The 12,648-nt window shown below is 48.7% G+C and overlaps 1 protein-coding gene across 2 annotated transcripts in view; it reads right to left on the bottom strand.

The window, feature by feature from the left end:
- CNNM3 (cyclin and CBS domain divalent metal cation transport mediator 3) overlaps window positions 1-12,648 on the bottom strand; it is a 24,497-nt gene extending 11,849 nt beyond the window's left edge. Inside the window, exons 1-6 of one of the 2 annotated variants that reach the window (XM_066593100.1) lie at window positions 11,140-12,648; window positions 6,951-7,094; window positions 1,714-1,866; window positions 509-678; window positions 329-425; window positions 124-230 (exon numbers count right to left, since the gene is read on the bottom strand). In XM_066593100.1, the coding sequence (XP_066449197.1) occupies window positions 124-230; window positions 329-425; window positions 509-678; window positions 1,714-1,866; window positions 6,951-7,094; window positions 11,140-12,574 (2,106 nt within the window). In that variant the 5' untranslated portion in view covers window positions 12,575-12,648. The remainder of the gene's footprint in view (window positions 1-123; window positions 231-328; window positions 426-508; window positions 679-1,713; window positions 1,867-6,950; window positions 7,095-11,139) is intronic. The other variant, XM_066593099.1, reaches the window with a different exon arrangement.

The raw sequence follows: 12,648 nt of genomic DNA, 5'->3' as shown, positions 1-12,648 counted from the left end.
GCTCCAACCGCCTGCCTCCATTCACAGAAAACAGGCCGATCGTCGTTTGATTTTTATGCCTGCAGAAACTGAATGAATTGTCGTTTAGTGTATTCGGGCTCTTAGAAGAAGTTTGTGCCTCACCTTGATTATTTGAAGGTCAGTTAAGGCTCTCACAGAGTAGTCTGGACAGTAGAGGCCAGAATCTGGAGACTCGGATTGCTCTTGGCCGTTGGTAGGAGAGTGGTGACCTAAAAAAAGGAAAAGCAGGAGATCTTATATCTATGGTTCTAAATCCTCCAGCAGGGATTGTTTTGGTTCTGTAATACGGTATAACTAGTGCTCTCACCTAGCATGCAGGGGCTCAGTGCAGCCACACCATAGTATGTAAATGCTCCATTCTCAAACCTCAGACATTCCTTTCCAATTTCCACCTGTACTCGGCCCTGAAAATAAAAATATATATAAAGTAAGATCACTGGAGTACATTATGGACCTCCAGACACCATGTTTCTCCTTACACACTCACCTGCAGAATGAGAATAAAGTAGTCTACAGGCTGGCTTCGCAAGTACAGGTAGTGATCAGGGGCGAGACGATCACTGTCATCAAACTTTACCTCCTGTGTGACCCCTGGAAGCTTCAGTAAGTGCAAGAGGACCTTTTCTGACACTCGGGAGGCGCTGAAGAGCTCAACTTCTATCAATGAGAACAACACAGCTTAGATTCATTTATTGTCCCAATGGGCTGTTCACCACATTAATAGTTTATCCACAGCCTAATGTGAAAGGGCCTATCATCCAAAGGATCGAAGAGGCTGTAGGGATTCAAGGATTTCCCTCACACATTGGCACAACTATACTTGGCACTGCCACCTAGCTTCATTGAACCCCCCGCAATCAAACACTATCTATCCTAAAGATAAAAGTTCAATTTTAAATGAAGACACATTTCTTTACTCAAGCTGTGAATCTAGAAAAATGTTGCCATATAGGAGTCCTGCAAAGAACAGTGACAATTCTTGTGTAATTCTGTAATGGCAGTATAGACTCTTGGCTGTCAGCAAACTTTCCTACAAGATGTAGCCATGAAAATAGCCAAACCTTAAAGGGGTTATCCAGGGAGATAGAAAAAAAAGTTTCAAAGCAGCACAGAGTGGTGTCAAAATATATAAAGAAGAAGAGAGAAGGAAGAAAAAAAAAAGGCATGCTCACCTTCTCCCCCACCTCCAATGTCCTGGACCCCACTGATCTTCACTACCTTCTGCAGCAAGCCAGGCAAGATGTCACCAACACCAGGGACAGGTGGATGCTGCAGCTAGTCACTGGTTTACTTCAGCTGGTGATTCATGCATCGGCAGGACGTCGTCAATGCTGCAGCCGGAAGTGAAGACCAGCAGAGGTCCGGGCAGCGGCGGAACAGAAGCAGCAGGATAGCAAGTGAAGACCAGCAGAGGTCGGGCAGCGGCGGAACAGAAGCAGCAGGATAGCAAGTGAAGTGAGCACGGCTATTTTTAAAAATGTTTTGCGGCCAATCTGAGCTGGTTGAAAAACTGCTTTAAAAGTCATTCCACAAAGTAATTCAGAAAAACCTGATGGTCTCTGATGCGAGTGACAAGAGGAACAATCCCAGGGAAGACCTTTACTGACCGGAATACTATAAGGAAAAGGCAAACAAAGAAACTGTAGAAATCCAGAACTGAAGCTCTGGACAAGCACATCGGAAAGGAAATACCTTGTGATAAGAAGCGCTGAGTCGCCAGTAAGAGTTGGGGCGACAGCTTGACTTTCTGTTCTATGTCACTGGTCTTAAAAATTGACAGGTCGTCCCCGCCTCGGGGCATTGGGACAGGCTGCACTTTGTGACGCTTCTTCTTTAGGTTTTGCTCTACAAAGACAGTAAAGGAAGACTGATATCAAATAGCTGCTTATGTGATGCATCGCCCATATGTTATCATCGACGACCACACCAGACATCATAGCTTCTATAGGAACAAAGTCTAATCGTACACATGAAATAACCGTCACCTGACCCCAACTGCACCATAAACATAGACTCTGCTCCGTAGAGCATGCATGGTTTTTCAGTTTGGAGAAGGGGACAAAATTGCTGCCAGTAAATTATCTCCCATGGGGACAGAGGGCTGGGCATTTTGAAATATAAGGGAGATTCAAGAGTCCCCAGATAAACTTAAGATTGTCAGCTGGCCATACACAGAAGTTAAAAAGTTGGCCACTTTGGCTAAATTAAAACAGGAGGAGAAACCCGCAGGTGTTATGAACTACTTTTAATTGCCTGTATACTCTACCTCGAAGAGTTCTGAAGTGTGTCCCAACCTGACCGCGGGTCTCCAAACCCGAACTTGGAAGATCATACATGCATATGATGCTCCAAGTTCAAGTCTGGAGACCCGCAGTCAGGCCAGATAACACTTCAGAACTCTGTATGTGAAATGGACGATGCTAAAGCTAGAGTGGTTAGTCCCTAATTTGGACTGTAAGAGTGAGGCTCCGGATCCTTAAATAATAATAAATGTCTACTAGAGGAAAATAAAATTCTGAAAATGTTAGCAAAAAAACTAAAAAGCGCTAGCACCAACCCAATAACCCCAAATTGTACATGTAATATATCAAAATAATGGGGGATAAATGCATGACCACAGCTCCATTCGCTACTAGCAGACAAAGGAAATGCATGCACTCTTCAATCTTCCTTTATCCTCTAGAACAGTGGTGGCGAACCTATGACATGCGTGCCAGAGGCGGCACGCAGAGCCTTCCCTGCTGGCACGCGCCACATCGGCCGCTCACCACTTGTGAATACCAGCAGGGGCCGCGGCTCCCCTGCCGGCATTCACAAACGGCACTGCTAGCCGCGCTGATCCCGGCACACACTGACTTCAGTCTGCAGCTGGAATCCCCCTCCCCCCTGCCCCGACGTCTCCTACTACTTGGTTCCACCGGGAGGGGGCGGTGTCCAGCAGCGTGTGTGTCAGAATGTGTGCCGGGAGCATATTAACACTTTCTTCCCCACTTCTGCAGCAATCAGCAATTCCCAGCAACCTGATTGGTTGCTTGGTTTGGCTGATTCACCAAACAACCAATCAGGTTGCTGGGAATTACCTATTGAGGCAGAAGTGGGGAAGAAAAAGTTAATATGCATGCCGGGACCATCGCTGACCAGAAGAGGAGCTGAGCTTACAGGAGGAGGGGGAGGAGGAGGAGGAGGAGGAGGAGGTAAGTATGTGGGTCTCGGGAGGGGCACTGTGGGGTGTCACTAATGCACGGGGGGGGCCGCTGGGAGGGTGTCACTAATGCACTGGGGGGCCGCTGGGAGGGTGTCACTAATGCACTGGGGGGCCGCTGGGGGGGGTGTCACTACTGCACTGGGGGGCCGCTGGGGGGTGTCCCTAATGCACTGGGGGCCGCTGGGGGGGGGTCACTATTATCGCTGTGGGGTGGGGGACACGATTACCGCTAGGGCCGCTATGGGGTGGGGGTCACTATCACCGCTGGAGCCGCTGTGGGGTGGGGGTCACTATCACCGCTGGAGCCGCTGTGGGGTGGGGGTCCCTATTACTGCTGGGTGGGGGTCACTATTATCGCTGGGGGTGCTGGGGGGTGTCACTATTACCGCTGGGGGTGGGGGTCACTATTACCGCTAAGGCTGCTGTGTGGTGGGGGGTCACTATTATCACTCTGGGGGGGGGTCACTATTACCGCTAAGGGCCGCTGTGCGGTGGGGGTCACTATTACCGCTGGGGCTGCTGGGGGGGGTGTCACTATTACCGCTGGGGCTGCTGTGTGGTGGGGAATGTTTACATGTGGCGGACATGGGCAGGGCCGCTTCAAAATAGACAGCGTGCAGATTTTGACTACTTTTTGGATGCGGAAATGCTGCAGAATTTTCCACAGAAATTTCCCCTGAGGACATTCTGCAGTATTTCCGCATCCAAAAAGAAGTCAAAATCTGCACGCTGTCTATTTTGAAGCGGCCCTGTCCTTTTTAGAACGACGGGGGTAAAATCATACGTTGTGATAAGCCCCGCCCCCTGACGTATTGGCACTTTGCGATAAATAAGTGGGTTTTAGGTTGCAGTTTGGGCACTCGGTCTCTAAAAGGTTCACCATCACTGCTCTAGAAGTAAACAGAGTGGTGGTCACACATGCACACAACTACTCCATTCACATGGTACATTTGGGACATGCAAATTTCGAGATCACACGTAAAAGCTGATCAGCTTGGCTTGACAAGAGCGACCTCTCATAAATCCATGCTGATACAGACCTATACAGCTATTTTCCTTAAGGACTCCAGGACAGCATCTCTTAGAAACCCCTCAAACATTTTACCCACAGTACCAAGTTAGAGTTACCCACCTATAAGTTCTAGGTTCGGAATATTGGCACATTTCCTATGTGCCAATCTAGTCACGAGTCACTATAGAGTCTGTAAATAGAAGTAATAAAGGTCTAGCTATCATATTCCTTAATTCACTTAGAACCTGGTGGTGTATGCCATTGGGATCTGACAATTATTCCTGGGTTAGACTGGTGACATTTAATGGAGAGTTTACTTTACAACTCTGCATTTCACCTGGCAGTATTTTGCCAGTGTCTTCTCTCAGGAAAATGAAATATTCAATAGATTTGCTTTCTCCTTATCAGCCTCTTTTTCTACATTTTTTAAAGAACCAACACTTTAAATATTAATCTTTTTACTATTATATAGTTGAATAGTTTAGGATTAGTTTTACTCTCTCTGGCAAGCAGTCTTCTGTCTCCACCTTCGCTGCTTTTTATGCATTTTTTTAAATTAGGCCCCCCTCACACAGGTGCTTTTTACCGCGATTAGCGCCTGTGTGAGGGGGGCACTTGTTTTCAATGGAACCGCTCAGACAGGCGCTCGATCATAGCGCTTTTCAGCCACGAGATTTTCGAGCAGTGCGTGTTGTATTTTTGAGAGTTTAAAGCTTCTCATCAATGGACGCTGCGTCCGAAAATGAAAGTAAAAACGCTGCAAAGCGCTGCAGCAAAGCCTGTGTGGGGGAGAGCCTTATAGGTTTTTAGTGCTTCTTCGCTACCTTCTAGGTTTAGCAGTTTAAATGATTTTTTGTTGTTTATTGCCCACTTTACATTTTTGAGTCACATTGTTTTTCTCCTATACCTAACCCTTGTATTTCTGTAAGGTATCAGCTGCTCACAGTGCGTTTTAAGATGATTTTAAAAATTTCCCATTTACTGTCCGTACTTATATTTTCGCGTATTGTCCAAGTCAATAATGTTAAGGGCATTACTAAGCTGTTTAACCCTTTCCAATCCACTGTCTGACCTCTGAAGACATTATGATTTAAGGCTGTACAGCTCCGATGTTGGAAGACATCCGTCGGGGTACTCTTACTGTATATTTCTAGCCTCTCTGCTGTCGGAGCTTATCCAACGTGTCACCTCATGCAGTACTGGCTTTAGCCAGCATATAGCGCCATTGTATAACAGCAGAAAAAGAGTAAGCCCCCTAGGAAAACCAGGATACAAATTGGATTGGAAAGGGTTAAACTTTGCATTCCTAAAGTTTAGTATTTTCATAGCTATCTGATAAAACTCTCTCTTGAAAGACAAGGCAAATTTATTATATTATGGTCAGTATTTCACAGGTGCTCCACACCCTGCACCCCTATTATTCTGTCAGGTCTGTTGGTTAATAAGTCCAGAATATCAGTCCCCCTAGTTGGGTCCTGCACAAATTGGGTTAGGCAATTGTTTTTAGCTATTGAAGGAAACTTCTTACCTTTATGAGATCCACAGGTTTCGGCTTCCCAGCTTCTATCTGGATAATTAAAGTCCCTCATAATAATTACCTCATTGTGATTTGCATTTTCATCTATTTGCCTCAGTAATAGATTGTCAGTAGCTCCTGTTGTATTTGATGGTCTATAGAAAACCCCTATGAGGATTTTTTATTGGCCTTCCCCCCGTGTATCTTTACCCATAAACGCCACATGTTCATCTCCCTCACAAACATATCTTTCTGTAATGTGGGCTTCAAACAGGATTTTACATAAAGACAAACCCTCAGACGAATAGAATGTCACCCTGTAAGTTCACTGCCCAGTCACAGCTTTCGTCCAACCAGGTCTCCTCTATTCCCACTATGTCATAGTTTTCTTTAGACATTCATCCCTATTGGTCAGACTTCTAGCATTAGTCACCATACAGTTTAGAAGGTTTTGGTTATTTTTTATATTAAGTGCATGCCTACTAACTGCTCTGTAAGTTCTAACTGTACTAACCCCTCCCACCGCTCCACTCACATTTTTATTACTTAAACCCAGATGTCTGTCTAAACTGTCTCCCCCCCATCTCTCTGGTTGCCCTCCTCTACAGTTCCTAGTTTAAACACTCCCCAACCTTTCAACCATCCTCTTTCCCAGCATAGCTGCACCCTCCCCATTCAGATGCAGCCCATCCCTATGGTAGAACCTGTAGCTGGCTGCAAAGTCGGCCCAATTCTCCAGGAACCCAAACCCCTCCTTCCTACTCTGGAGCCAGAAATTTAAATAACTAGATAAGCCCTTTCAGTGCCATGTAAAATGACCCTAAATAATATCACTGCTGGTGATGAGGATGGAAATTGACAGTAGGCCTTGTGTACTATATGAGAGCAGGCACTAAGGCTCCGTTAACATTTCTATTTTTCCTTTCCATCATGGGAACATAAAAATTAAAATAATGGTGTGTCAGACCCATCATTTGATGGTCACCAATGGCACCCATAAAACCCATTCGCTAGAATCTCTGATGCTTTTCTGTCATTGTGTCCATCATTTTACCAGAGAAAATATAGCACTCCGTCATTTATAATGGAAACCCTGAATATAACCTCCATAAGAAGGTATGAACAGAGCTCAAGTGATGGGCATTCCTGAGCCATCATGCACCCACAGCCAAGAAAACTCCAACCCAGCTTCTTACTGCAGTCTTCCGATTCATCCAGGATCTCAGATTTTATTATCTCTTCAATGACATCTTCCAGAGTGACCAGCCCCATCACTTCGTAGAACGGGTCTCCTTCTCCTTCATTGTTCACCTTCTGTACAATGGCCATGTGGGACTTGCCTGGGAAGACACATACGACAGGATATGAATAAAGAGAACAGGTCGTTTGCGATTTCATGAGAGCCATGGGGGAGAAGATATGTAATAATTTGTATGAGAAGTAGGTTACAGCAAGATGAGGATTTGATAATGGAAACTTTTTCATATCCCTTGAGATACCTTTACATGGGGCGAGTATCGCTGGAAACAGCAAGTTCGGGCGATTATCGCTGGAAACAGCAAGTTCGGGCGATTATCGCTGGAAACAGCAAGTTCGGGCGATTATCGCTGGAAACAGCAAGTTCGGGCGATTATCGCTGGAAACGCAAGTTCGGGCGATTATCGCTGGAAACAGCAAGTTCGGGCGATTATGGCCGCCTGCACACGGGCGGAAATCCCGCCGCGGGATTTCCGCCACTGAAAGTTTGCATAGGAGTGCATTACAATACGCACTCCTATGCAGACGGCCGCGGTTTGGCTGCGCGAAATCTCGCGCGGCAAACAAACCGCGACCTGTCCTATTTTTGTGCGGGGCACGCACTCACCCGGCCGCCGACCCCGGTCTGCGAATGCGCCGGCTGCGCCGCAGCCGGCACATGAAAGAGCTGGGGCCGCCAGGCGCAGGAGACTACGCGCTCGTCCCTGCAGGCTCTCGGGTCGGGTCCCGCGGCGAGAATTCTCGCTGCTGGATCTGACCCGCTCGTGTGCAGGCGGCCTATCGCTGGAAACGGCAAGCTCGGGCGATTATCGCTGGAAACGGCAAGCTAGGGCGATTATCGCTGGAAACGGCAAGCTCGGGCGATTATCGCTGGAAACGGCAAGCTCGGGCGATTATCGCTGGAAACGGCAAGCTCGGGCGATTATCGCTGGAAACGGCAAGCTCGGGCGATTATCGCTGGAAACGGCAAGCTCGGGCGATTATCGCTGGAAACGGCAAGCTCGGGCGATTATCGCTGGAAACGGCAAGCTCGGGCGATTATCGCTGGAAACGGCAAGCTCGGGCGATTATCGCTGGAAACGGCAAGCTCGGGCGATTATCGCTGGAAACGGCAAGCTCGGGCGATTATCGCTGGAAACGGCAAGCTCGGGCGATTATCGCTGGAAACGGCAAGCTCGGGCGATTATCGCTGGAAACGGCAAGCTCGGGCGATTATCGCTGGAAACGGCAAGCTCGGGCGATTATCGCTGGAAACGGCAAGCTCGGGCGATTATCGCTGGAAACGGCAAGCTCGGGCGATTATCGCTGGAAACGGCAAGCTCGGGCGATTATCGCTGGAAACGGCAAGTTTGGGCGATTATCGCTGGAAACGGCAAGTTTGGGCGATTATCGCTGGAAACGGCAAGTTTGGGCGATTATCGCTGGAAACGGCAAGTTTGGGCGATTATCGCTGGAAACAGCAAGTTCGGGGGATAGTTTCTCTGTATACATGCCGCCACTGATGGGGCACTGAGCTACGAATTGCTCACTTGTCGAACTCACTATGTTTTTAGCAGAACTTAGAACCAACTATTGGCCACCGTAAACAAAGTCTCTCAATCTACTTAGAATGAATGGAGACGGCTGGATGGGCGGAGCGAGCTCCAGCCAGCTCCGCCTCCATTCACAGAATGACTATCACTCCTGTGCTACCGAGCCTGACAGTTGTCCCGTATAAAGGTACCTTTAGGGTGGCTTCACACAGGACAATTATCTTCTGAATAGTCACTTGAAATTGTACGCTTTCCCAACGAACGCCTGCTTGTGGGTTTTTACAGAGCAATTATTTGCTTGCTCAATTTTACGATCGCTGGATGAATTGTTGGGGGCGTTTACACGAGCCGATATATGGTTTGCTGACCGGTTAGGTGGCATGAGATTCTTTGGCGTGCACGCAGTTAAGATTTCAACCTCTCCCCAATGCACTCTCATTGGATGCCGAGTCCATAAATACGCTTGCTGCTGCCATCTCTTCCTAGTGCGACGGAACAGTCGGGGTTGGAGCGACTATCTTTGTAGATCAAGACCAGCCAGAGAATGCAGCAGCGGAATTTCTTTCGAAGACCAGCAACTCTGTCGAGAATCACTCGCACGCATTTACGTGTCTTTGGGAACCAATTACTGTTAAGTTGGAGGGCAAAATGTTAAAAAAAAAAAAAAGAAAAAAGAAAGAGAAAAAAAAAAAAGCGGGAGACAATTAGTGTTAGGCCGCTTTCACACGGCCGACAAAATCGCACAAGATTTGTGCGATGCGAGATGCACAAGTCTCACACGAATATAAAACCCATTCTTAGGACGGCTTCAGACGACTGTATATCAGCTGGGTTTTCACGCCAAGCCGATATACGGTGTCCCTCTGTGCAGGGGGAGGAGGCTGGGAGAGCCAGGAGCAGTGCACTAAGCTCCCGCCCCCTGCCACTATTTGCAATAGGATGGGGCGGAGCTAAGTCCCAGAACTTAGCTCCACCCCTGCCCCGCCCCTCCCATTGCAAATAGTGCTGAGGGGCAGAGAGGGGGTGCAAGCTCAGTGCACTGCTCCTGGCTCTCCCAGCCTCCTCCCCCTGCACAGAGGGTCACCGTATATCGGCTGGGCCAATATATGGTCGTCTGAAGCCGCCCTCTGGGTTATAAAGAAAAATCACGTCATCCTATCTTTGGGCGTTACCTCGGAACACCAGAAAAAACATTGCACCGCGTTCGAGATGCATGCACTGTTTCCCATTGTTTTCAATGGGAAAGACTTGCTGATCCTCCGCTGCAGCTGAAAGCCGTGTCGGAGGATCGCAACTTCCCAAAAGTGATGGGAGGTGTTTTTGGCACAATATCGCGGGACATAGGGCCGAGTTCACGCTCGCCTGTGTGAAATTAGTCTTACGCGAGAGGCACACTCCAAACAAGAGCGCACCTCCCTGCAAAGCTGTTGGCTAGTCGTTGCAAAAAGATTACCTGTTTACACCAGATGATGATTAATCAACCAGCGACTATTTTTAGGTGAGCTGAAACAAAGTAACTGGTGAACAGATTGGTTGGTAGCCGTGTTCACATGGAACAACTGATACTTGAATCGCCCTAGCAAGTGACTATTCACATGGAGTTGCCCGTGTAAAGCCACCCCTACTGGATTTAACTTTGCCATCATTAATTGTAGCTACTCTATAAATCCACCATCAGTCATGTATAGGGTCTGTCCCCATCCCGTATGAAGTCTGCTCCCCAGCCATATTTTATTGAACTCTTTAATTATATATATATTATATATACACACACACACACACACACACACACACACACACAGTTTCATCAGAAATAAAACCTACCCCGAAAATAAGCCCTAGCCTAGTTTTCAGGTAGGCTTGAACTATAAGCCATATCCTGAAAATAAGCCCCAGTTACAGCACTTTAAAAATGTTTACATTATCTAGCAGGTTCAGTCCAGGTCCCTCCCACTGCTCTCTAGAGGTTTGGCATGGTTCCCGCAGTCCTCGGCCTCTCGTACATCACTTCCTTGTTACGGGATTCATAAATCCCACCTCCAGTAAGCGATGGCTCTGATTGGCTCATGTAGCGCTACTCAGCCAATCAATGCAGCACTGGATGAACCAATGCGATGGCTGTGGTTGGCCGCATCTTAGCCAATTCATAAATCCCACCTTTACAACACGATGGCTGTTGATTGGTTCTTCCACCGCTGCTCAGCCAATCCATGCAGCATTGGATAAACCAATCACAGCCATCACATTGGTTCATCCAGAGTTGCATTGATTGGTTCTTTGACCATTGCTCAGCCAATCACAGCCATCACATTGGTTCATCCAGCGTTGCATCGATTGGCTGAACAGTGGTAAAAGAACCAATCACAGCTATCGCTTTCTGGAGGTGGGATTTATGAATCCCATAAGCAGGAAGTGATGTTGTACGAGCGGCCGAGGACTGTGGTAAGCACATTGGAGCTGTGGACCGAGCCTTCTAGGTAAGTATAAGACGACATCCCCCAAAATTTCATATACGACAGGGTCTTATTTTCGGGGAAACACGGTCTATATATTTTTTTCTTACAGTCCCTACTGGACTATCACCGGAGCCCCTCACCCTTCTTGAACTCCTCCAGCACAGCATCCAGCTTGGTGTCACTAAACACGAAGTGCACGGGGTGACTGTAGAAGCGGGTGATGGTGCTCAGGGGGGTGCAATCTTCCGGGTCCACAAAGGCCAAGTCTTTCAAATAGAGGATGTCCACGATGTTGGAGCGCTCGTTCTCATACACGGGGATACGGGTGTAGCCACTCTCCATGATATTGGACATGGTGGTAAAGTCCAAGAGGGCATCGCTAGGTAGCATGAAGCAATCGTTCACCCGCGTTAATATATCTTCCACCGTCCGGTTCCTCAGCGCTCCTTTGCTGAACTCATCCCGCACCAGCTCGCTGTAGGGATCGCCACATCTGGCCAGTTCTAAAATTCGCAATCGCATGCGGCAGCAGCTTGGGTCCTGCCCAAACACCTTCTCAAGAAGCCAGGATAGGGGGAAGGAAACGGGGACAGGCAGAAGCAAAAAGAAGTGGGTGAGCCATAATGACTTGGATGCCAACCAAGGACCCCAGACGGAACTAATGGCAGCTGGCAGAGCTTCTCCGGCAAACAAGAGCAGTCCAGCTGCTGAAAAGATGGCGCCAGCTATTGAGTCTATGGCCTGGTGTAGTAGGACGGCTACAGCGGCATTAGTAATACAGCACAAGGCCAGGAGGGAGGTAAGCGTGTAGCCGCCCCATCGAGTCCTGAGGTAATCCAGCCGTGTGGCACCGGATCTTTCCAAGGGCGAACCCCAATCCTTAAGGATGCCAAGTTCTGGAGGTTCTAGACTTAGGGTGCTCAGCTGTAACCCCCGGAGGAGGCCGGACAGCAGGACGCATAGGAGGATGAGGACCGCCACTAGCCACACCTCCAGGTAGTCCTGTTGGCGCGGAGTCTGAAGCCGAGAGGTGGGCGAAAACTGGACGCACTGCTGCTCGGCCCGCAGCCACGGGGGCTTCTCTTCCTCATCCTCCGCCACGGTCACTACTGTGTCCCCCCCTGGATATAGACTCCATTCTGCCCCCTGGCGGATACACAGGGGATAGATAAGGCCTTTCCCCCTTTTGACCCCATCTTGAACCTTCACAGTGACCAGGCCCGAGTGCTCACTGCACACCACGAACTCATCCAGCAGGTGCACCGGAGAGTCTGTGGCAGGGCTGCAGCCTTGGCCCTCGGAGGCCCCAATGGACAACCATGGCCAGGTATCATTCCGTAAACCTGAGCCATACAGACGGAGACGAAACAGAGACCCGGGACGAGCCCTAATGACACCCCCGTTCATAGACACTCCAGTGCCATTTTCCAGTCGCAGCCCTAAAACCTGAGCCTGGTGGTCACCAGCATCACCTACCAGTGCCGCCGCTCGTGTTACCCCCAGCCCAGCGACAAGCAGAAGCCGCACAGCTGCAGCGGCCATGTTGGTGAAGGGAAAAGCCGCCCCCAGATGCATATTACCTTTTTCCACCCCACTTCTGCCCTATTCAGCAATTCCAGCAACCTGATTGGTTGTTTGGGTTGGCTGGA

The sequence above is a fragment of the Eleutherodactylus coqui genome, chromosome 2 (genome assembly GCF_035609145.1).
Source record: "Eleutherodactylus coqui strain aEleCoq1 chromosome 2, aEleCoq1.hap1, whole genome shotgun sequence".
In the NCBI taxonomy this organism is placed as follows: domain Eukaryota; kingdom Metazoa; phylum Chordata; class Amphibia; order Anura; family Eleutherodactylidae; genus Eleutherodactylus; species Eleutherodactylus coqui.
Note: the sequence above shows the minus strand (reverse complement) of the source record. Positions and strands in the feature narration are given on the sequence as shown.